The sequence below is a fragment of the Neovison vison genome, chromosome 7 (genome assembly GCF_020171115.1).
Source record: "Neovison vison isolate M4711 chromosome 7, ASM_NN_V1, whole genome shotgun sequence".
NCBI lineage: Eukaryota > Metazoa > Chordata > Mammalia > Carnivora > Mustelidae > Neogale > Neogale vison.
Window position 1 is genome coordinate 162008186 of NC_058097.1, and position 21433 is coordinate 162029618.

Genomic DNA, 21433 nt, shown 5'->3' on the forward strand with positions numbered 1-21433 from the left:
TATCACCAGAAAACATTTCTGAATTTTAGCATTGGAACAATAATATTCTCTTAAGCCCACATTTTAAACCTGGTAAACCTTCAACAAAATTTTACAAATAGAGCACACAAAGATTTGTAATAAATTATAGCTAACTACAAAATGGAAGGCTGCCCTCAGAGGTGTTCTCAACCCATTTTTCCTGATGTTTGCACTTTTCAAACAAAATCTTAAAAAGTAACACAAAGCTATATAAAAACAGAAGACAATTTAAATACCAGCCAAAATTAAGAAACAACTTTAGAGGCTAAACCCTGAGATGAAATAAAAGGATACAAAAAGAAACCCCAAGTGATGGAAGAACCTGTACTAATTTATATCTGACCTTGTTCTGCTCGCCCACAAAAATATGAGTGGACAATATATACTCCAAGTTTTAAAAATTAAATGTGAAATAAGTGGGTAAAGAAACAAGTGAGTATAATCTAGCCTACAACTAAATACTAAAAATCTTCTTCCCTTAGAGGTTACTGGTGTTAGATTCTGCCAGTGCAAAGAATGAACAGAATATTCCGTCACTGATGGAACTCAAGGAAAACCCAAATACTGTCATTCAGGCCAAAGCTATTCTCTAAATGAAAGTAATTTAGCATTAACACTGAAAAAACTTGGTCTGTAATAAGGGTAGCTTTAAGATGACCTAACTGAATTAGAGTTTTGGAGATTATCCAAGAAATTATAACATGTGAATGGAGCTAGTACAAATACTCACAGGTTTACAGGGTCCACTGAAGTTCTGTGTAAATGTGTCTGAGAATTCGATATCCCCAGATCTAGTGTGCCACGGTCAGCAGGTTTTCTGATCATGGCACTTTCAGTAGTTTCATGAAACACATCTATTCACCAATTCATCTTTTTGTGATTATCAACAATGGGATTCCCAGCAGCAACATTCCTTCTCACCTGTCTTTGATGATCCAGATCTGCTTTATTACCAATTAAAATCATTGGAAACTCATCACGATCCTTCACTCTGAGAATCTGTCTTTGAAACTTATAGATTTCTTCGAAACTAAAACAGAAACAGACAAATCAATTTGTTCAAATATCAGAACGTGGCTAGTCTCACACCCCATTTAGTATCTCATTACTTTATCTTTTTCTCTAAAAACAAGAAGTCCAAATTCAATAAAATAGTGATCTAGGCATGAACAGAAGATCTGTATTTTAATACTGGTACAAACCTGCCTCGATCTGTGACTGAAAAGACCAACAGGAAACCCTCGCCAGTTCTCATATACTGTTCTCTCATAGCTCCGAACTCTTCTTGTCCTGCTGTATCCAGAACTAAAGAGAAAACAATACATGTAACCGTGTTCATGTTCTCATCTCATACATGGCTTCCCCACAAGAGCAGGCCCAATTAATGTGGGTCCTTCAGAGCACATCATACATAGTGTAATAAAGACATGGAATTCTCCTCACAGCGCTCTATTCCTGACACTAGAAACAAACATATCTCACAGCAGACAGCTTCAGAGTCATCTTCATCAGTACGGGTTGATTTTATAGCTAGAATACATTAGCATACCAATTACAAGGTTAAAAATACCAAATACATCTAGGCAGATGGAGTCAGATCACCTCTGAAGTCACTTGAATGTTTTAATCTCCTCCACGGAAAGAACTGAAAAAGATACCTGTAAATTCACGAAAGAAATCTTGGTCTACTCCCCACAAACACCACACTTAAAGTGCAGGTGCTAATGTACCTCTTGATCTCTGGGAATGAAAGAATCGTGTCAATTAAAAGAACAGGGCTATCTTTTGTGCAGACTTGGAGTGCGTGTCCAAGCACAAAACCCTATTTGCTGCTGCCTCTGTTAAAAATTCTAAGCAAGTTAACAAATATTCAATCTTTTCTATATTTACTTCACCCATTTTAACATTTGCAGGAAAGCAGGAAGAGCTGAAACTTCGTGTTTTTTTCCCGAATATCCCCCAAAATACAACTTCAACAAGCTACAATGACAAGATTAATTTCACCAGCCACGAGGTCAACACAATTACTATTTTATATTACATTTACTGAGAAATATTTAAATATCCTAAAATGCTGATGCATCAATCAAAACTAACGAAGGAGGTGGGCTTGTGTTCAACACCACCTATGATATTTTCATTGTAGTGTGCAACTGGCAAAATGCCCAAGAGTACTTTTTAAAAACAGGCTATCAAACTATCAAATAAAGGCAGATCACTTACTATCTAGCCGGGCTGCTCTGTCGTCTATCACACACTGCTTTGTGTAGGAATCTTCAATGGTTGGGTCATAATCCGTTACAAAATAGGACTGTAAGAAAAATAATCTTTGTTTTAAATTTATGTTTACTTGCCTATCCAAGTACCAGTGTAACTTTATCAAATCCCAATTATCCAGAGTTAACAATGAAATCTGCATTGTATTAAGGTTTATCCTACTATGTTGGCTTCCCACCCAATGAAATCTATTCAGAGCAGCTTCCAAGTAGAGAAAAGGTACTAAATATCTCTGAATTTTCCTATCTGATATATGCAAGAAGACTGCCAAAGACCTACTACAGTTTTTTCATAATTATATACAATAATTTTTTCATAATTATATATACCAAGATAATATATATCTAGATCTCATGTTCTTCCAAAACTAGAAAAATAGTCAGTTATTACCCAGGTCTATTTGCAACCCAGTTGTAAGCATCAGTCTTGAGAACAAAGCAGTCTGAAATAAAGGGAGACAACAAATAGGGATCTGGAAGATTCCATGCCTCATGTTCATTTCTCCTCACATCCTGTCTTTTTCCCATTCAGCTGCCTTGGGTATTATAAGGAAATGGGATTTCAGAAATTTTTTTTGGTAGGGATCTCAAACTTATTCTTTCACTGATATATATATATATATATATATTTTTTTTTTTTTTTGGTGGGTTTTTTCATCTCAACTTCTATCTCTGTCTTCTTTGGTTAGCAAAGCCTCCAAACTGTTATCTTCTGCAATCATCACCAGAGGAAAGGACAGTTAAGGCATCAGAGTAAGATGGGAAGAATCTCAGTGAGCCAGTTAAAAATGTTTGTGTATTACACTTCACAATTTCTTTAAAGGTTTTAAAAAGAAAACAATGGCAAAAATAAGAATCTGAGAGAACTTACTCCCGCTTCAGACAGAAGGGCACTAACTGGGACACTGACATCATCCTTCTTTTGTTCTGAGCATCTCCTATGCTCTTCCCTCTTGACTGACTTCCTCAAAGCCTACTTTCCCACTGGCTCATTACCAAATGCAAGGGAATGACTTAGAGGAAGGCAGCTTGATGCTGAGAACCAAAGCCAAAAGGATTCAACCATTCTTCAGGCAAGGCTTCCTAGCAACTGGACCTGCTGGCTCCAGGGACACAGCATTCTTAAGTGACAACCCTCCCTCCTCCCCCAGCATGTATCACAAACACCATAAAGCTACTCAGAAGTAGGCACTCTGAACAAGACAGTAAAGAAACCCCTGGATGGGGAACTGGGGAGAGGATACTGATCTCCTTGCTACTATGACTTGATAAATTTTATGTTTGAAGGCCACTTTCCACATTTTATTTATATTTTAGGATTAACTTTAATCACAGAATTCAGTATCCATAATCCTACTTCCTTTTGGATGGTTTCACTGAAATGCGTGATTTTTTAAACAAAGCCTATAAAAGAAACATTTACCAACAGGAGCAGCTCTGAGTAGAAAACCATCTCCACCACCACCCCATCCTTAAAAATTAACAGATCCCAAAGCAATACTGAACTTCTTTTTTGGCACCCACATCTCTTCAAAAAGTGATACAACTGGCAATATTATCTTTGTACAGAGTATTCTAAAAAACTTAAAACTGTAGTCTTTCCCCCAGGCAAGTCGGATAACCATATTGTTTATATCTTTTTAAGATTAGTTTCCTGAAACATGTTTCTCAGCAGAAATCAGATACTTCCTGGCATGCTTTCATCTTGTAAAACCTGAAATTCATTGACTACTCCCAGTTTATACCTAAATGTGCTAAAATGTCCTGCACTGACCCTCTCACTTTACCTGAAAAAATTGAACAAATATTAAATATATTGTAGTTATGCATGATAACAAATTTGTTTGATGTGACTTTTTTTTTGTACTGTGAGACAGAACTAAGACATTAACACATACAGACGATTATTGGGTTTAAGCAACTTTGAGGGCCATTAAAATAAATTATTTTTCCTTTTAGAGTTTCACATTTTCTTTGTCCCTTTAGCTCTTGAAACATGATCTTTTTTTTTTAAGATCTTATTTATTTATTTGATAGAGAGAGATCACAAGTAGGCAGAGAGGCAGGCAGAGAGAAGAGAGGAGGAAGCAGGCTCCCTGCTGCGCAGAGAGTCTGATGTGGGGCTTGATCCCAGGACCCTGAGATCATGACCTGAGCTGAAAGCAGAGGCTTAACCCACTGAGCCACCCCGGTGCCCTCCTACCCCAACATAATCTTAATGTTGTAAGAATTTTGCCATTTTGCTGACTAACACGGGCACACACTTATTCCACTGACATTTTTTTTCCCCCACTGACATTTTTAAGACAAACTAATTGCTGGAATTTCTGGATATTTAGGTCCATATATCATCTTCATTGTGTCCTGCTTTCAAAATGTGTCTGTAGGGATCATCATTTTGTTGCTATATATTGATTTTAGGAAGCCAGAAAGCATCTTCCTCCCTCAAAAAATCCATCCAAGTAACAATGCTCCAGGGCCTGACTGACAAAGAATCCAAGACCCCCTTCTCTCATAACGCCTGTAAGCCACAGATCAGAATGTGCCTAAAAAGAGCATTCTTCATTGCAGTTAGCAAATATAATCATCAGCTCCTGCCGCAAAGACATAACGTTTCTGTTACTTAAATCTAGGTACCAGATATTTAAGGCAGCAAATTACCAACAAGAAATCAGTCTCTGGTGATGGACAGTCCTAGATTTGCTACTTTCTAGTTATAGAACCTGAGACAAATTACTTTACCTTACTAACCTTTAACATCTGTAAAACAGGACAGTAACAAAGCCTCCTGGGACAGATAATTTCAAGTAGTGTCTATAAAGTGCCAAGACATGCTGATGACTGAAAAACGTTAACCACACTGTATTATTTTTGTCACACAATTAGATGGTATGAGTTAGTGTTTTCATTCAAGTATAAAGACTTCTTAATCCTGGGAACAGCTGTAATAATTCCAATCCTGGTTATACTACAGACCAACCATGGCACTTGGCATCCAAATGTGAATCAAGATAAAATCTCCTTATCTGGGATTTTAGAGATTTTTCCTGGAATCTGAGCAGTAATTACACAGATAATCACGTAAGTAAAAATTCAAGCTGTACACAAGATGTGTACATTTTTTGTAATATATACAAATTAGACCTCTATAAGATACATAAATTTAATGGTTCCCTGCTGTTTACAGGATTCAGTGCTTTCTTTACACAGCATGCAAAGCCTCTAGTTTGATCCATACTGTTCACCAAAAGAAGCCTTATTTTTCACCACTTGAAATCCTCAGCCAATTGCTCTTGCTCTCCTGATTTCATTAGTTTGGTTGACAAGTATTTACAGAGCATCATGGGGACAAGGCCCAACGTTCACAGAGCCCTACTGCTTGTTACACTACATCCAGTGCTGCGATTAGGGGTTTGGGGGGCAGGGACTGGAAATACACTGGCCAAGAAACTGCAACAGCAAGAAATGTCTATATCATGCTAGTTCAGAGGGCAACAAAATTTAGGGGGCTTAAAGATTGCAGTCATGTACAGGAACTATGTGCACATTCACTTATAAACATAGTCCAGCAATTTGCCAGAAAACAGTCTCCATCCTGAAACTAAAGAAGTTGCCAACCATAGCCCAGAAATGATATTCTATAGCAGAAAGCAAGGGAAAAAAAAATAGTAGGCACAGTATCGCATAATAGAAGGCAGTAGAGAACACATTGAAAGGGGAAGAAGAGCAGAGAGAAAGTACTTTGCTTTCTTGGTATCACAGGAAAGGATGCATGGAAGAGGACCCTGGCCAGAAACAAAGGGAATGCCTGATTTCAAAGGGCAGGATGCCTTCCAGGTAGTACGAAGGGCAAATGGACATAAGTCTCCTTAAGGTAGTTAAGATTTATGGAGAAAAGTTTAGGATTAGGGAAGCTACCTCCATTCAGACAGGAGTCAATTTCCCCTTGATAAAATCTGGTCTGGGTAAGGTTGTCAAAAGCCCTTACTAATGTCAAGAGCATTACGCTGTGATGGCAGGAATAGTATTCCTGATTATATGCCACTAGATTGCACAAGAGGAATTCTGCTCGGCCTAAGCAAACTGCCAGCTCACTATCTTCCCATTCAAAGAAGCTGCCTTAAAGAAAAGAAGGGGGAAGGACAGGAAAGAGAATGAGCTCAGGCCACTTCTGCATTTAGGGGGCAGGAGTGAAAGCGCACTTTCTCCTGACCCCCGGCTACGGGTGAAAGTGTAGTTCCCAAGCACTGCCACAGAGCGGTGCCTGGTCTACACAATGGGATGGGCTATTTACAGGAGATTTGTGAAAACTCTGTAAATCTAGCACACTGGTTAAGTTTACTGCCATTGCATATAAAAAGAACGGGAGGCTAGATCTAAGGTGCTGTTGGGGAGTTGTAAACAAATAAAAGGGCATTTCTAAGCATAGTGCCATTCTCAGGAGAGTCTCAGGAGTCCTCTAAAAACATGGGGTACAGAAAGGAAAGGGAGATTTTCTTTTATTAACATCTAGTTCAGCTCAACCTTCTTCCCGCACATTATATACAGAATCCACATCACGAAATATTCTAGATACAGAATTCTGTGGTTCTCTGCTCCCTTCCATTTCAAGTCAGTATTTTCCTATTCTTAATTCTATCCACAAAACTTGTATAATTTTTTTAAATCATGATAAAATAAACCGAAACAGGAGGTTTCATAAGGGCTCATTTTCTTATAAAGCCTTTGCTGGAGGCAGCACAAGGAAAAGAAGATGTGTATGGGCACCAGAGTCTGAGAAACCTGAAATTCAAACCCAGATGCCATTTCCACTTTCTAGCTGTTTTGAGTCCTTGGGGCAACTGATTTAACATCTCTAAAGCCCATTTCTCAACAGAAAGGAGAAGCACAGGGATAATTTAAGGAGGGCATATCCCAGTGCCCACTTGAGATGGGGCTCTGGAGGATCATGGGAAAAAAAGAAACCTTCCAGAGTGAAGTTGGGGGGGTGGCATGAGAAAGCAGATCAGAGGGACGGAAGAGCTGGGGTCGCCAGTGAGCGCCGTGGATGCCAGGTTCTTGGCAGGCTAGGAGTGTCTGCTGAGCTCATGCAGCTTCATTCCACCACCCTGTCCTAGCATGCAGGGCCTCTGGGGAGGCAGTGCGGTGGAGTGGAAAGAGCCCGAGATGAAAGTCAGACAGACCAGAGTACAGCGCTCTACTTTTACTACCTGTGGCAAATTAGAGCATCTCATCTTCCAGGTAGTCATGCACAGTGTCCCTCTTTAGAAGGTTTTAACCTGGTTCCATCCAGAAGCTCAAGGAAAGATTACTGTCTTCTGAAGTGCAGATTCCTAACTATGTAGTCCTGTTCTTTTCTGCTCTGCTAGGGACCCACAGATTCACATAATATTGCTCAAGCTATACACCAGGGGATACATGTCAAGTTCTCAGAATGATTCTACTAAAGCCTCCCCTATTATTTGTCTTCACTGAAAGGGACTTAAGAGAAGTATCCTCCTCTCCAGAAGCTGTGTGTGGAGATGGGGAAAGACACGGAACACACCACATTCTAACAGTTCTCTCCAAAAACATCCTTGTCTTAGAACCCTTAACTCTCCACACTTTTACTTCCTGGAGATAAGGTATGGGCGAAACGTGCAAAACCAATTTAAGGCCCCCCTCCATGCAAGTCCTTGAAATAGGAGGATAACTTGGTAACTATGGCTTTATTCTCAGCCTCCGAGCTTCAAGAGAAAGTAAAATAGGTTAGAGTTCCAGTTAAAGCCCAATACATACTTCCAACTAGATCTGATATATCCACAGCATAGTTCATGCTTCTTAGAACTTCTTTGAGTTAAGCAAGGTACCCTGTACATAGTTAGAACCTTAAAATACCGGCCATTAGGAAAGCCAATCATTCAGAAGATTGTACCGAGAGGTCAGAAATTGATTTCCCAGAGCACAACGAGGACCTGGTTAGCCATCCATCAGTAGCCTCTATCTGCTAACACAAGAGCAGTGCAAATTCCTCTGGTAACACTAGAGAAGGCTGTAGCAACTTCAGGCAGCTGAGGCCAGAGTCAGGCTCTTCCTGGTGTCACTTTTTAATAGCAGCTGTCAAGTCACAGAGAACCTTTGTTCCCTGCAACACCCTCCCTTATTGTTATGTCAAACGTTTCCAATATGCCTGATACTCCTTCAGGCAAGGACAGTTCTTCCTGACTGAAATTAGTATTTCATTTCATCTAACAAGTATAATTATGGAGATGCCCAAAATGGATCCTCCAGAACTCTAACACAGAATAAAAGGTACCCTAAGTCCAATAACCCTTTTAGTCTCTTTTTAACAAAACTTCGGCCTTCAGTCAATTCGACATTCAGTCAATGTGGCTAATTGTCTCAGATTATCCAAAGCCACCCTGTGCCTTTCATGTGACTTCTGTGCAGTCTCAGGGGTGCACACCTCCTGTGAAATACCTGGTTGCAAATCAGTGGGCCTGGTATGCAACAAGAAAAAGTACAGTACAGTCAAATTATAAACTGCTTCTATTTCAAAAGTTTGTTTCTATGTCAGTTAGTTGGTGCTCATTTCCCCAGGGAAAAACTATTCTCATCTGTGTTTAGGTCTGTAAGTCCAGACCACAAAAGCTACCAGTGAAATACAGTCCTGAGCCATATTAACCCTGAGTTCTAGTCTAATCTCTATAGAAAAGGCATTTGGCCCAAGAGACAGAGAGGGAATTTCCTTTCCTTTCCCAATGTGGAGAGCCAGGCCAAAGCGACACCAAGAAGAAGGGAAAGCCTGTCTTTGGGGCACCCCTTAGACACCCCAGCTACGCCATCCTGCCCTAACTCTCCGCTACCTCATTCTTATCCTAGCATTTGCTTCCCTCTGATAACATTCTAGGTACAAAACCACTTATCTATCTGCCCACTGTTCCTTCTACTTTCCACTCTCAAATTGACCCTAACAGTCCCCTCAGGAGAGATAGAGCTCACCCAGAGACACGAGGTGGGAAATGATCAGTCCAAATTAGAGCGCGCTGCAGCAGGAGCTCACCCCAACCCTTCCACTGATGCTTGTTCTTTTAAAAAGCAAAATTCTAAACCAAAATGAATCTTTAGTAACATTTTCAGCACAGGTCAAAAAGAAAAAGAAAAGCTTCAAACTCTGTGAAAGGAAAATTATTCAGGGAGGTAAACCACCATTTCATGATGTCAGCTCCCCAAAGGGAGTGTCAGCTTACTGTTCGAAGCTTTTATCCTTCCAAACCCAAGGCTCAAAAGGAAAGAAGGGAAGAGAAAAGGTTTTCCTCTTTCTTCTTTCATTTTCCTCCACCAACCCTATCACAACTTGTAAAACTAACCTATTGGACGGACAAAAATGTTTAGTTCACAGTACCAGTGAGGTGATTTTTGATAAAGGGAACTGGGGGCCCTGCCATGGCAACAGCCACTGTTCATATATACACAGACCATCGGTAGGTACAAGCCTAACTCAGGTACTGCTTACATAACAACACACTCCTCCCTCAGAGCTGCCATAGTATTTAGAAACCAGCTGGCAATAGTAAGCCAGTGGCCTTTATCATGCAGCATAATAGAGCTTATTTTCCTTGTCTGAACTTAGTATTCATTTGCTTTCATCCTCCAGTAACTGCAATCTAATTTTGAAAAATAATGTACAAAGCCTAAATGAAGTTTTAAGGATAAGACTTAATTTTCTTAAAGCACAGTGACAATTGGCACAGACAGAAGTAATAAACAGAAGGCCATATAAGCCTGTGAATGGTATGTACACATTAATAGCTCATACTATCCCCTTGGGAAATCTGAATAAATCCCATGACATTCCTTTTAACACACCAGGTCTTGATTGAGTCTTTGGGTTCTTGCTTTGACTGGCCCTGTCTCCTAGGGAATTTCCAGATCCACCCTATCCTCTCCATCCTGACACCTATTAACTTAGTTAAGTTAGCCTTCCTTACCTCCACCCTTATGTGGACCAAACCTGCCTAAACAACGTTAACACTAGCCTCTGTGGAACATTTCTGATGAAGACGACAGTCCTTGACCTCTGGAACACGCAACTGTTCAGGCCTCCCCTGGATCCTATTTCTGTATCCTTTCCTCTTTATATCAGGGTCCTCCCTGTGATGGGGGTCCCCACCAGAAAGACCTCGGGGCCAATACGGATTTAGGCAGGAAGCATTTTCAAACATTACAAGATGCACAGTTAAGAGTTTCAGCATTGTTAGTTCTTACTCATCTGACCTTGGCAGGACAGTAACAGTAGCTGATAACTGCTACTGTTTTATTCCCAACCCAGACATCACCATCTTTCCTCCCTCTTCTCAAGACTTTCCCAATCAACATGCGTTCCTGCTCTTATAATTGGCTGCTTCTACCCTTAACTCTTTTCTTATACAGATAATCTGCTACATACGTAATCCAGGCCATTCCTAGAACTAGGGCCACTTTTTGTTTTTAAGAGCATTACTGGAATATAATTCACATACCAGAAAATTCACCCCTTTAAAGTACACTGGTCAACAGTTTTTAGTAAATCACAAGGTCGTGAAACGGTCATCAAGATCTAATTCCGGAACATTTTCATCAACCCCAAAAGGAATCCACAACCCTCAGCAGGCATTTCCCTTCCCTCCATCCTCTCCCAACCCTAGGGCCACTAAACCAACAATCAATCTACTTTCCGTCTCTATCAACATGCCTGCTCAGGACATTTCATACAAATCTAATCATGTAATATCTGGTCTTTTTGTGTCTGGCCTCTTTTACTTATTAGCATATGTTTTAAACATCCATCCACGTCACAGCACACATCAGTACTTCACTTCTCATTCTTTTGCTGTGGTGCATCGCCGTATGAATAGATCATACCATATTTACCCGTCCATTGGATAATGGACATTGGAATTTTTTTACATTTTGACTATTATAAATGATGCTGCCATGAACATCCATGTACAATCTTTTGGATGAACATACCTTTTCACTTTTCTCAGGTACATTTCTAGAACTGGAATTGCTGGGTCATACCGTTAACTTGAAGAACTGCCAAACTCTCTTCCGAAGTAGGTGTGCCATTTTACATTCCCATTAGCAGTGTCTGAGGGGTCTAACTTCTTAGTATCTTCACTAATACTTGTCACAGAACATGTGTCTTTTTGATTCTAGTCATCCTAGTGGATGTACAGTAATATCTCCTTAAAATTTTTTTAAATAATTTTTTTGTAACCTCTACACCCAATGTGGGACTCAAATTTATAACACTGAGATCAAGATTCCTATGCTCTATCAAATGAGCCACCCAGGTGCCCCCTCCTTGCAGTTCTGACTGAAATTTCTGTAATGGGATATTGAGTATCTTTTCACATACTTACTGGCCATTTGTGGACCTTCTTGGGAGAAATGTCTGTCCAAATCTTTGCCCCCTTTTAAACTGCATTGTCTTTTTACTGTTCAGTTTAAGAGTTCTTTATATATTCTAGATAAAGGGACACCTGGGTGGCTCAGTCAGTTAAGTGTCTGCCTGCCTTCAGCTCTGGTCATGACCCCAGGGTTCTGGGATCGTATTCTGCATAGGGCTCCTTGCTCACGCATGCGTGTGCACACTCTCTCTCTCTCTCTGACAAATATAATCTTTTATATATATATATATATATGCACATATATATATTAGATGTATATGTATATATATGTATGATGTACATGCATCATTTGCAAAATTTTTTCCCATAGCCCCACTACTTCAAAGTCTTCCCGCTATAATTCCTTAACCTCTAACACAGTTCCTTAACCTCTACCCTGGGCCAAAGTCCTGTTACCCACCAACTGCCTTAATTCCAACTTCTATATACCCAGATTTGTGGATAATATCTCCCCTTGTGCTCCATCACCAACTACACTATCCTTTTACTTTGTGATGGTTCTGCTGTGCTGACTGCTGACTAGAACAAAACTTACATTATACCCACTCCACTAACACCCAACCAGCCCACCACAAGCCCGAACTTTCCTCATCACACTGAACTTCCTCTGCCTGTACCATGCCCTAGCACAGTTCCCCTGTGCCAGTTTGTGGCATCACCCTACTTCATCAAATCCAATAAGATGCCAATGATTTTAAGACCAACATTATCTCATGTGCCAAGAAAGGAAGGGAAAAACAACAACAACAACAACAACAAAACAACTACAGCATGTCTTTGACTATGAGCCTCTCAATGTCAAAGGTACTAGAATGTAGAGGAAAAATGTTTTCTTAGAATTAATGAAATACAGTAGCTTTAGACAACAATTCCATAAGGCTGGTATTGTTGCTCTAGATGAGATCACTGAGGCTTAGCGGTTCCATTACTTGCCAAATGTCACAAAGTCAGTAGACTGGTAGAACACAGATCCAAATTCAGGTCTGACTCCAAAGCAATACTGCTTCCATTACACTTTCTTTAATCTGTCATATTAACATCAAAGCATACAACACGCACCAGTTTAAAAAATAAATTCTGTCACTCTTAAAGTAACTTATTTTTAAAATTATAAACTGCTATTGCCAAACAGAAAAAGCAATTAAAAAGTCTTTCATTCAATATGAAAACACTCCATTTCTACATTAAGAATAAAGGCCTAAAAAAACATATATATACATTTTATATACACATATATAAAAGAATAAAGGTCTAAGGATGGTAATATAAGAAACATATGCTCTTTGATCTAGCAATTTCACTTCTAGAAATGTATCCTACCAACACATCTGTACATATAAGAAATGACATGGTCATTTATTATTGAATTTTTTTTAATCTAAAAGACTGGAAACAACTTAAATGTCCTTCAGTAAATGACTGCTTAAATTATGAAGCACTCATTCAATATAAATGCTGCTATTAAAGAAAAGAATGACTTCATGTACTAATAATGTAAAGGAATCTGCAAGATATGCTGTTAAATAAACACAGTTTACCTATTTGCTTTATTGCACATAAAGTATCTCTGGAAGGTATCATTACCTATGGGAAGAATCCAACCTAAAAGTTTTAAGACAGGAGTGGGAGGGAAATTTTTTGTTGGTTTTGGAATCTGAAACATGTGAATCAAGGGGAAATACTAGATGGATTCAACACAAACTCTTTAGTAATAAAAGCTGAGCATGGGAGTCTGAAGAAACCTGGAGTCTCGTCCCAGCTCGGCAACAACCAGGTAAGTGCCCCTGGAGGAGTCAACCTCCTTCTTGGCTCCTAGGGTAAATGAGGAATTTGCTCTGTCTGATCTTTTAAGACTCCAGCTTTCTAATTTCATTAGGACATATTTAGCTCCTATTCTATGTCAAACAGAATTTGTAGGTTCTATCACGAATTCCTTTGTTTTGGGGCACCTGGGTGGCTCAGTGGGTTAAAGCCTCTGCCTTTGGCTCAGGTCATGATCCCAGGGTCCTGGAATCGAGCCCCGCATCAGGCTCTCTGCTTGGCAGGGAGCCTACTTCCCTTCCTCTCTCTCTGCCTGCCTTTCTGCCTACTTGTGATCTCTGTCTGTCAAATAAATAAATGAAAATATTAAAAAAAAATTCCTTTGTTTTATGTGTGTGGTATAACAGAAAGAATATCACGGTTTAAAATCAGGAAGGTTTCCTTACAGCTCTAGCTACCACTAGTTTCTAGCTATAGAATTTGCAGCAAATCACACCACTAAGTACTATTACCTGGGAAGCTGAGGTTCTAGCTATCTTCACAAGTCTGTTACAAGGAGTCAAATCAGACACCCAAAAATTTTCTGAGGTTTTTACAGCACTATGTGAAATGTAAAATGTGTGTGTGTGTGTGTGTGTGTGTGTGTGTGTGTAGAGAGAATGAATCCCCCTTCACGTATTATAAATGAAGTATAAGAAAAAACATGGGTTTTGGAATCTGTCAGGCCTGGATATCTCACTTAACTGATATGTAATCTTGGGAAGGTTACTTAAATAAATCTTAAATCTCAATTTCCTGACCTATCAGACAGCCACAGTGATTCTCATTTGAAAGGGCTATTGTGGAGATTAAATAACACTTTAAAAAAAAAAAAAAGATTAAATGACACTGTCGAGTACCCAGTACACAGCTTAGCCCAAAACAGGCATTTAAAATTTGGTTCTCGGGCACCTGGGTGGCTCAGTGGGTTAAGCCGCTGCCTTTGGCTCAGGTCATGCTCTCAGGGTCCTAGGATCGAGTCCCGTGTCGGGCTCTCTGCTCAGCAGGGAGCCTGCTTCCTCCTCTCTCTCTCTGCCTGCCTCTCTGCCTACTTGTGATCTCTGTCAAATAAATGAATAAAATCTTTAAAAATAAATAAAATAAAAAATAAAATTTGGTTCTCTTAAAAAAAAAAGTTTGGTTCTCTTGGAGCACCTGGGTAGCTCAGTCAGTTAAGCGTCTGCCTTCAGCTCAGGTCATTCTTTCAGAGTCCTGGGATGGAGCCTCGGATCTGGCTCCCTGCTCAGCGAGGAGTAGGCTTCTCCCTCTCCCTCTGCCACTCCCCCAGCTTGTGCTCCCTCCCTCTCACTTGCTCTCAAATAAATAAAGAAAATATTTTTAATCAATCAATCAATAAGACCTGTTTTTCTTCCTTTCCAAACTTAGAAACAAAGGCTGCCCCATAAAGCAGGTAGCTGACCAACTTGCTTCCAGCTGTAACTTTTGCTCCCCAGGGCCTGGCTGGTTACTTCTCTTTTCATTTCCTTTCCCTTCTATCCACTGCCACCTACAAATATCCTAAAACTTGTCTTCGTTTCTTATCTCACAGAACGGAGAATGAATGGTCTGCTAGAGCAAAACTGGAAGTAAAGGGGGTTGGTGATTTTCACAGTTCATATTTTACTAAACTTTAAAAAAAAAAATTCCACACGATGGGTGCCTGAGTGGCTCAGGTCATGATCCCAAGGTCCTAGAATCAAGCCCCACATCAGGCTCCCGGCTCAGCTAGAAGCCTGCCTCTCCCTCTCCCTGCCACTCCTTCTGCTTGTGCCTGCTCTCGCTCTCTTTCTCTCTCTGCCAAATAGACAAATAAAATCTCAAAAAAAAAAAAAAATTCCACATGAATCCTGCTTAGGGTCATTCAGTGACACACTCAATGTACAAACGCTAACCAAGCAACTATGATGTGTCAAGAGCAGAGGATGAGATCTCAGCTCTCATGGGGCTGGCAGTTTTGTGAAGGTTGACCATCAACATAAAAATAAGCAAAACAGATATAGGAAAGGGTATGTGAACTCTAAAGGAAAATAAAGGGGGCTGACAGCAGCAGGAACCAGCAAGGAGAATGTGATATTGCATAAGAGAGCCATGAAGGGCTTCGCTGGCAATGTGACATTTTAGAATAAAATCCTAGATCGGTGGAAGGAAGTCAGCTATGCTGTTACATGGGGGAAGATCACCGCAGGCAGAGAGAATTACGTTAAAGGTAGTAAGATGAGAAAGTGGGTGACATGTCTGAGGAACAGCAAGGAGGCGAGTGTGCCTACAACAGAATGAATGACAGGAAAACAGCACATGAGTTCAGAAAGTTAACAGAGGCAGTCAAAGCCTTGTAGGCCATGGTTAAGGACTTGGATTTTATTCTAAATAAAAGAAAAAGCACGGCAGAGTTTGATGCTCTGATCTTATTCTATACTGGCTATTGCCTTCCTTTCCCAGTCTTGCTATGCAAGGGACAGACGTCTTCTTTCTGATACTTCCTTTCACTGGGATTAGCCAAGAACCACCCCACAGTGGCAATCAAAGCAGGGTGTATGTACACTTTGCTTACGACCCTCTTTAAGATGTTGTGGCAAAAAATTTCTATTGATTCAAGGAGGGAAAAAAAAAGTGAAAGCACTTCAAACATATTTAGGAAAATGTAGGGTCAATTACTTGAAAGTTATTTCAGCAATATATTTTTTAATGTGCTTTATCATTTCATAGGAAGATATAAATGAAGACTATTAACACTGTAATATGGATCTGAAGAGTACCCATGGTCTATTAAGTTCATTCATTCAACAAATATGTGTTGAGTATTTACTGCATAGAGTTGGTACAGTCCTAAGTGAGAATAAAACTGATGTGCTCCTGGAGCTTGTGGAGCTTACAACTTAGTAGCAGAGACAATATAGAGCAAGCAGAATAAAGATGACAGTTTATTTTTTAAGAGAGAGAGAGGGAGGTGAGAGGCAGAGGGAGAGAGAGAATCCCAAGCAGGCTTGAATTTACAATCCTGAGATCATGACTGCAATCAAGAGTTGGACGCTCAACCGACTGAGCCACCCGGGAGGCCCCAAGATGACAATTTTTGAAATAAGTACTATAAAACAAAACAGACTCATGTGGATAGTGAATGAATAGAAGAAGGGGCTTGTTTTTTAAAATTACATTACCAAATACTGTAGCCATGGGTCTACAGCATGACTGAACTTGGGGGGGGGGGACTTACTGACCCTCTTGTCCTAATAATAAGAACTAAATTTCTCACGGCTTTCATCTCAAGGTGGGAGGAGAATGCTCTCACCAGAGGTTCTCTCCAAACTACATGCCAGAAGGATGGGCCAGCACTTTTCAGAAAGTGCCTCTGTCTACTCTCACCAAAGACTACTCTTCTTCTAATTGTTTAACCTCATTTATCCACCCAGCAATTCTTTCTATGAAATCCCTCCTTCAAATCAGACTAGATCAGTGGATAAGTTTAAACTCCTTTAAGTGGAGATAAACATGGCTCATATCAAAAGGAAGCATATAAACAACCATCTTACAAAAATACCCAAATATGTAGATTTTAAAAGTCAAGAGCTAAAAGACATGTGTTCATAGAATTTAAGACTCTGCTCACACCATTTAAAGTCCCAAATTATAGCTTGTCTATATGCGCACAGCCTAATTTCACAGTACATATGCCACATCAATTGCAAACCGCACGAAGAAAAAACAAACATGTAACTAAATTTTGAATCACATTTCTATGTACATAGGTCAGATACTATTCTTCCCTTCAGTAAGAATACTTTTACAGTGCTCATTAGCAAATTCAAGAAAAGGTTTTACTCACTGCCGTAGGTTGAACTGTGGTACCCGGAAAGATGCCTAACTTCTAACACCCTGGTAGTTGTGATGTGACCTTATTTGGAAATAGGGTCTTTGCAGGTACAATTAAGCTAAGGATATCCAGATAGATCATCCTAGATTTAAGTCAAATGGTTCTATCTTCATAAGAAAAAAAAGTAGAATATTTGAGACACACAAACACAGACAAGACCCAGAGAGCAAGACTACATGAAGGCAAAGACGGATCAAAGCAATGGGTCCACAAGTTAAGGAAGACCAAGGGCTACCAATAATCACCAGAAGCTGGGAGATAAGCATGGAAGGGGATTCTCCCTCAGAGCCTCCAGAAGAAACCAACTCTATCACTACTAACCTGACTTTAAGGTTTTGACCCCCTGAACTGTGAGAGAATACATTTCTGTTGTTTAAAGCTACAACATTTGTGGTAATCTGTTATAGAAGACCTAGGAATCTAATACATTCACCTATAAAATTTGAACTCTCCCTTCTTGCAAATAATTTTTTGTATGTAGTTTACAGCCCAAGAAAAATGGAGGATAAAACAGATCTTTTTCTATTCACAAACTATTAGAACTCAAAAACTGAGCTGCCTTCACAGTACCAGCATTACAATTTATTAAGGAGATATACACAGATCACGAAGTAACAGTTTCTGTTGTTAGTTTAAAAAAAAAAAATACACACACAAAGTCACAGAAGGTAAATGAATTCTTTTTTAAAAATTTTATTTATTTGACAGACGGAGATCACAAGTAGGCAGAGAAGCAGGCAGACAGAGAGGAGGAAGCAGGCTCCCTGCTGAGCAGAGAGCCCAATGCGGGCCTTGATCCCAGGACCCTGGAATCATGACCTGAGCCGAAGGCAGAGGCTTTAATCCACTGAGCCACCCAGGCTCCCGGTAAATGGATTTTAATGGTTCGAAGTTTCTAAAGTTTGAGGAAAGTAGTCAAAAAGAAATTATCAAAATTACCAAAAAGAAATATATATAAATTCACATAATAATAAACTCTCAAGACTATAACAAATTAGTCATATTATTTTTAGTTCAGTCTTTTAATTATAAAATAACTATGTCCCCATTGTAGAAATTTTGGGAAATCGTAAGAAAAAAAATTTTATACTCGCCTTTAGAATCAAATTTAGTGCTCACAATTTCTCACCTTAATTGCTCAAATAAGGCCCATCATTACAGGCCTTTGTTTACAATCAAGTTTGTATGGCAGTTACACAACTATGAAATTGAGAGTTTACAATGGAAATTCTGATCTAATTTTAACATAAGCCTTATAATTGAAACACACAAATGGGAACTACAAGGAGAGGCTATTGTCATGGGGGTTTCCGACAAGGTGCTTTCCCTTGATCATTTTGGGTCCTAAACTGTTCTGGTCTCTAATCATAATTTACATATCAAGCAAGCCCTCAATTTTAGAAACAATATGTTTAAGGAAGAAAAAGCAATAGGTAGAGATCGAAATACTAACAAATTTTATTCAAGAGTTTTTGAATAATCTCCCCCATTTCACTTTCATTTTATTTTTCAAAAATAAGTAATCAAATAGATGGCACAAAAAGCAGGCAAAGAGGAATATCCAATAGCTGCCACACAACAGTGAAGATTAACACACTGATAATGAAAATTTTTGCCAAACCAAATCTCTCAAATGCAGGTTAAGCAGTGATGTTTTTGTTAAAAACAAAAATTTCACTACCTCTAGGGACATTTTTAAACGGTTCCGCCATTTAGATATGTTTACTCAAAATTACACAGCATCCGGGGCGCCTGGGTGGCTCAGTGGGTTAAGCCACTGCCTTCGGCTCAGGTCATGATCTCAGGGTCCTGGGATCGAGTCCCGCATCGGGCTCTCTGCTCAGCAGGGAGCCTGCTTCCTCCTCTCTCTCTCTCTGCCTGCCTCTCTGCCTGCTTGTGATCTCTGTCTGTCAAATAAATAAATAAAATCTTAAAAAAAAAAAATTACACAGCATCCCCACTCTTTCCATGTGGGCTGCAGACAATGACTTCCTTCCAAAGAATACAGTATGGAACATGGCAGGAAAAGAGGTAGGAGCGTTATAGTAGGGAAACCACACACCACCTCAGCCAGATGACCATGCTCAACATTAACAGCAAGAATCGTGCTGACAATGTACACCCCTGATGTGATGTGATGCGAGGAGCATGGCACTTTACCTCTCTGTCTTCCTCCCAAAAACCTTTACCTCCAGTCTAGTCATAAGAAAAGCATCAAATTCTGATAGAGGGACATTCTACAAAATGCTTCATAAATTCTCCTCAAACGGTCAGGGCCACCAAAAACAAAGAAAGTCAGCAAAGAGGAGCCTAAGGAAATGTGACAACTAAATGTAATGTGGTATCCGGATGGAATCCCAGAACAGAAAAGAGGTACTAGGTACCACAGAAACTTAAATAAAATATGAACTTTAGCTAATAAAAAAGTGTCAATATTGGTTCATTAATTATAACAAGTGTACCATAAAATATCAGAGGTTAGCAACAGGGAAACTTGATGCTGGATATATGGAAACTTTGTTTTATTTATTTATTTATTTATTTATTTTTTGGAGAGAGAGGACACACCAGCGCAAGCAAAAGCCAGAGGGGAGAGGCAGAGGGAGAAGCAAATCTTAGCCTCAGGATCCTGGGATCATGACCTGAGCAGGTGCTTAACCAACTGAGCCACCCCAGGTACACCATGGGACTTTGTTTTTATCTTCTCAATTTTTCCATAAATTTACAACTTTTCTTAAATAAAGTCTATTTTAAAAATGTACATGGCAGTCATTTCCAGAAAAATACTAATTATGATCCCAGATAAGACTTTTCTGATCACCCACCTGTAAAAGCTTACTTAACTTATGGAAAACAACCAAAGCCACTCACTAAATGTTTCTTCTAGCACTACGATTCCATCTGGATTTTGCAAGACTGATAATTCAAATACTTAAGGGCAAGATAAAGGGCGTTTAGGCCAACTCTACCATTCAAACAAACATCGGATTTATTGTGAAGGGTGTGAAAACACAGAGTCTCATAATCACAGAGCTATTTATAAATAAGACAGACAATTTTAAAACAATAAAATAACAAAAAAATAGTAATTCAGAAGAAGATGCTTCTAAACCAGAGGCTTTGTGCAGGAAGTCTGGCCTATAGAAATATTTGTTGAATGAATGAATCACTATCTTAATAAATCCTATTTTGGATGTTCACTTCTTGTAACACTACAGTGCCCAGGGATGAGACGGCATCTGTTCAGTTAGGTGCTCTTAAAAGAGAAGCAAAACCCTTGTTTCACAGCAGGACCCATGTACCTAGCGGAGGCCGGGGGTCGGGGGGGGGGGGAGGATGTGTGCCCCTCACCCAGTCTCCCAAGACAAGTTTCCCTGCAAAAGAACTCGACTCAGCCGGGCCATGGAACAGGTTAGACAAAAGAAATAGTTCCTGAGGAAGGCAGACAGTGTACAGTAAGATAACCCAAACACAGATACCTTATTGATTCTCTCAGTCCCCACTTCTGAAGCTATTCAAATTTAACTACAAATCAGACTTGCAGAAAAATTGAGTTTTATACACTGAACTCCTCAGGGACACGTACATCAGGTACATGTTTAGTCACGTGTATTTGACTTGGCAACAATACCTCTACAGAATTTATATTTACCATGTGCCAGGCACTAAGTACTTTACACACATTAGTTACTGAAACCTCACAAAAAGCCCATGAAGGAGGTAAGCACTCTTGTTATTGTCTCCATCTTACAGGTGAGGAAAAGGAGACAGAAGAGATTAAGTAACTTGCCCAAAACCACAGGCAATAAGCGGTAGAGACTGATTCCATGCAGTCTGGCTCGATTCTGTGCCCAAAACCACTACACTACACTGAGAGCTACCTTCAGAAAACAAAATAAATGTATCGCTTCTATTTTCTCTGTATTTATGGAGTTAAAGGTCCAGACCTCAAACCATCCCCATACATCTCAGTCAATCCTGACACTGATAATAAGCGGGCCAGTAGGCAAAGCGTTTCCTGGGGATGTATG

The 21433-nt window shown here is 39.7% G+C and overlaps 1 protein-coding gene across 2 annotated transcripts in view; it reads right to left on the minus strand.

Moving 5' to 3' along the window:
- The window catches only part of RRAS2 (RAS related 2), a 71992-nt gene that overhangs the window by 14058 nt on the left and 36501 nt on the right, over window positions 1-21433 (minus strand). For both annotated transcript variants that reach the window (XM_044258884.1, XM_044258883.1), the window contains exons 2-4: window positions 2245-2332; window positions 1224-1326; window positions 943-1051 (exon numbers count right to left, since the gene is read on the minus strand). In XM_044258884.1, the coding sequence (XP_044114819.1) occupies window positions 943-1051; window positions 1224-1326; window positions 2245-2332 (300 nt within the window). The remainder of the gene's footprint in view (window positions 1-942; window positions 1052-1223; window positions 1327-2244; window positions 2333-21433) is intronic.